Below are 4,927 nucleotides of genomic sequence, written 5' to 3' on the forward strand. Positions count from 1 at the left end.
CGAAAGCAAATGCAAATGATAATATAGTTTATATTGGCCTTGCCATTATTTTTCGTTGTCCAATTTTCATTGTTGGAATTTCAATGATAAAATAACAATAGTCACTTTAGTTTTTATGATATTTGAATCAGTACTAATTTGTTCGTTTTGACGATTTTTTTTCTTCTAAATTCTTTACTATAGTTTATTTCTTTTCATACAAAAAAAAAATGTTTTCTTAATGGAATCCTCGGAGACTAACAGACAGATAGACGTAATTGGCAAATACCTTGAATTAATGACTGACAGACAGACAGACAGACAGACATACATTAATTGGCAAATACCTTGAATTAATGACAGACAGACAGACAGACTAATGTAATTGGCAAATACCTTGAATTAATGACAGACAGACATACATTAATTGGCAAATACCTTGAATTAATGACAGACAGACAGACAGACGGACATACAGACAGACAGACGTAATTGGCAAATACCTTGAATTAATGACAGACAGACAGACAGGCCGACAGACATACATTAATTGGCAAATACCTTGAATTTATGACAGACAGACAGACAGACAGACTAATGTAATTGGCAAATACCTTGAATTAATGACAGACAGACAGACAGATAGACATAATTGGCAAATACCTTGAATTAATGACAGACAGACACATAGACGTAATTGGCAAATACCTTGAATTAATGGCAGACAAACAGACAGACAGGTAGACGTAATTGGCAAATACCTTGAATTAATGACAGACAGACGTAATTGGCAAATACCTTGAATTAATGTCAAGACAAACAGACAGACAGATAGACGTAATTGGCAGATACCTTGAATTAATGGCAAGACAAACAGACAGACAGATAGACGTAATTGGCAAATACCTTGAATCAATGACAGACAGACAGACAGACACAGACGTAATTGGCAAATACCTTGAATTAATGACAGACAGACAGACAGATAGACGTAATTGGCAAATACCTTGAATTAATGACAGACAGACAGACAGATAGACGTAATTGGCAAATATCTTGAATTAATGACACACAGACAAACAGACAGACAGATAGACGTAATTGGCAAATACCTTGAATTAATTACTGACAGACAAACAGACTGACAGATAGACGTAATTGGCAAATATCTTGAACTAATGACAGACAGACAGATAGACGTAATTGGCAAATACCTTGAGTTAATTACAGACAGACAAACTGACAGACAGATAGACGTAATTGGCAAATATCTTGAACTAATGACACACAGACAAACAGACAGACAGATAGACGTAATTGGCAAATACCTTGAATTAATTATAGACAGACAAACAGACAGACAGATAGACGTAATTGGCAAATGCCTTGAATTAATGACAGACAGAAAACAGACCGACAGGTAGACGTAATAGGCAAATACCTTGAATTAATGACAGAGACACAGACAAACAGACAGACAGACAGACGCAATTGGCAAAAACCTTGAATTAATGACAGACAGACAAACATACGTAATTGACAAATACCTTGAATTATTGTCAGGACAAACAGACAGACAGATAAACGTAAATGGCAAATACCTTGAATTAATGACAGACATATAGAGAGATAGACGTAATTGGCAAATACCTTGAATTAATGATAGACTGACAAGCAGACAGATAGATAGACGTAATTGGCAAATACCTTGAATTAATGACAGACAGACAAACATACGTAATTGACAAATACCTTGAATTATTGTCAGGACAAACAGACAGACAGATAAACGTAATTGGCAAATACCTTGAATTAATGACAGACATATAGAGAGATAGACGTAATTGGCAAATACCTTGAATTAATGATAGACTGACAAACAGACAGATACATAGACGTAATTGGCAAATACCTTGAATTAATGACAGATAGACAAATAGACAGAGAGATGGGCGTAATTGGCAAATACCTTGAATTAATGACAGACAGACAGACAGATAGACGTAATTGGCAAATATCTTGAATTAATGACACACAGAAAACAGACAGACAGATAGACGTAATTGGCAAATACCTTGAATTAATGAAAGACACATACACAAACAGACAGACAGACAGACAGACGTAATTGGCAAATACCTTGAATTTATGACAGACAGACAGACGGACGTAATTGACATTAATCCTTGAATTATTGTCAAGACAAACTGACAGATAGACGTAATTGGCAAATATCTTGAATTAATGGCAGACAGACAGATAGACGAAATTGGCAAATACCTTGAATTAATGATAAACAGACAAAAAGACAGACAGACAGACGTAAATGGCAAATCCCTTGAATTAATGACAGACAGACAAGTAGACAGACAGATGGACGTAATTGGCAAATACCTTGAATTAATGACAGACAGACAAAAAGACAGACAGACATACGTAATTGGCAAATGCCTTGAATTAATGACAGACAGACAAAAAGACAGACAGACATACGTAATTGGCAAATACCTTGAATTAATGACAGACAGACAAAAAGACAGACAGACATACGTAATTGGCAAATACCTTGAATTAATGGCAAGACAAACAGACAGACAGATGCACGTAATTGGCAAATACCTTTAATTAATAGACAGACAGACTGACGTAATTGGCTAATACCTTGAATTAATGGCAAGACGAACAGACCGACAGATACACATAATTGGCAAATACATTGAATTAATGACAGACAGACAAACAGGCAGTGAATTAATGACAGACAGACAGACAGATAGACGTAATTGGCAAATACCTTAAATTAATGACAGACATACCGACACAGACTGACAGACAGACGTAATGGACAAATATATTGAATTAATGACAAACAGACAGACAAACAGACAGACAGACAGACGTGATGGGCAAATACCTTGAATTAATGACAGACAAACAGAGAGACAGACCGACATAATTGACAAATACCTTGAATCAATGACAGACAGACAGACAGACATAATTGGCAAATACCTTGAATGAATGACAAACATAGACAGACAGACAGACGTAATTGACAAATACCTGGAATTAATGACAGACACAGACAAACAGAGAGACAGACAGACGTAATTGGCAAATACCTTGAACTAATGACAGACAGAAAAACAGACAGACAGATAGACGTAATTGGCAAATACCCTGAATTAATGACAGACACACAGACAAACAGAGAGACAGACAGACGTAATTGGGAAATACCTTGAATTAATGACACACAGACAAACAGAGAGACAAACAGACGTAATTGGAAAATACCTTGAATTAGTGACAGACAGACAGACGTAATTGGCAAATACATTTAATTAATGACAGGCACACAGACAAACAGACAGACAGTAATTGGTAAATACCTTGAATTAATGACAGACAGACAAACAGACGTAATTGGCAAATACCTTGAATTAATGACTGACAGACAGACCTAATTGGCAAATAGCTTGAATTAATGACAGACTGGCGTAATTGGCAAATACCTTGAATCAATGACAGACAGACAGACAGCCGTACTTGGCATATACCTTGAAAGACAGGGTAAATACCTTGAATCAGTGGTATCTTCATGAGTATTCTCAACCTTATCCACGGCGTCCATTTTCAGTGTTGATTGATCGGCCTTGTGTATGAAATAGAATCACATTAATAAATATTCTTATAAATTATATAAATTTCTTTTTATCTCAGCTCTTATTAGTAGGTTTATTTTGATTATTGTTTAGTGAATACTCAGTAAATCTGGGTATCATGAGATCCTTTTCCTTCATGTTATTTTTGGGAGATAGTGCTGTATGTTTTTTAACTACTACTAGAGAGTTAATGAGTCCTTTGACTGGCCAGATAATACTACATTGGACCCCTGTCTCTGGTTACGGCTCATTTCATTTTTGCCTACACATACACAGAATAGTCTTGCCAATTATTTTCACATTCTCCTCTTTCCTCATACACTTGACATCACTGAAATTACCAAACAATTCTTCTTCTCTCAAGAGGTTCAATACTGCACTGTAATTCCTCAGTGGCTACTTTCCTCTTCGTAAGGGTAGAAGAGACTCTTTAGCTATGGTAATCAGCTCTTCTAGGAGGACACTCCAACATCAAACCATTGTTCTCTAGTCTTGAGTAGTGCCATAGCCTCTGTACCATGGTCTTCCACTGTTTTGGGTTAGACTTCTCTTGCCTGAGGGTACACTCGGGCACACTATTCTATCTTATTTCTCTTCCTCTTGTTTTGTTCAAGTTTTTAAAGTTTGTATGGGAAATATTTATTTTAATGTTATAGTTCTTAAAATATTTTATTTTTCCTTGTTTTCTTTCCTCACTTTGCAATTTTCCCTGTTGGGGTTCCCTGGGCTTAAAGCATCCTGCTTTCCCAACTATGGTTGTAGTTTAGCAAGTAATAATAATGATAATAATAATAATAATGATAATAATAGTAATAGTAATAATAATAATAATAATAATAATAATAATAACGATTATGAAAAGCGTCTCACCTTTACCCGGAGCGTTACTGGTCGTGCACTAAACTGCTCGCATTCATATGAAGTCAGATAACATTGTTAGATTGATCATGCCTTGTAAAAAATGTGTTCATTTGATAACGTACCGATATTCTAATCTAATCAAAACCGACGTTTTCAAGAAAATTTGTTAAGGTAGATTTCTCACTTTTCAAGGTGGTAGCTTCCTCGCATTTGAGTCATATCTTTTATTTGGAAAGATTAACGCAAACTCAATTTTTTTCGTTTTGCTGTCAGAATTTGGCATTTTCCTTCACTGCTTCTATATCTGTGTTTTTAGTTGGGCTTAATAAGAATTTAGGTTGTATGTCATATTTGACTTGTATTTAAATTGATAATAAGGATAATAATGAAGAGGATCATAATTTGAATGATATTAATACTAT

The 4,927-nt window shown here is 35.1% G+C and overlaps 1 protein-coding gene across 2 annotated transcripts in view; it reads right to left on the reverse strand.

Moving 5' to 3' along the window:
• Positions 1-4,607, reverse strand: part of LOC137615419 (caspase-1-like) — an 11,923-nt gene extending 7,316 nt beyond the window's left edge. For both annotated transcript variants that reach the window (XM_068345290.1, XM_068345289.1), the window contains exons 1-2: positions 4,515-4,607; positions 3,561-3,634 (exon numbers count right to left, since the gene is read on the reverse strand). In XM_068345290.1, the coding sequence (XP_068201391.1) occupies positions 3,561-3,613 (53 nt within the window). In that variant the 5' untranslated portion in view covers positions 3,614-3,634; positions 4,515-4,607. The remainder of the gene's footprint in view (positions 1-3,560; positions 3,635-4,514) is intronic.
• Positions 4,608-4,927: the final 320 nt, after the last annotated feature.

This window comes from Palaemon carinicauda, chromosome 21 (assembly GCF_036898095.1).
Source record: "Palaemon carinicauda isolate YSFRI2023 chromosome 21, ASM3689809v2, whole genome shotgun sequence".
Taxonomy (NCBI): Eukaryota; Metazoa; Arthropoda; class Malacostraca; order Decapoda; family Palaemonidae; genus Palaemon; species Palaemon carinicauda.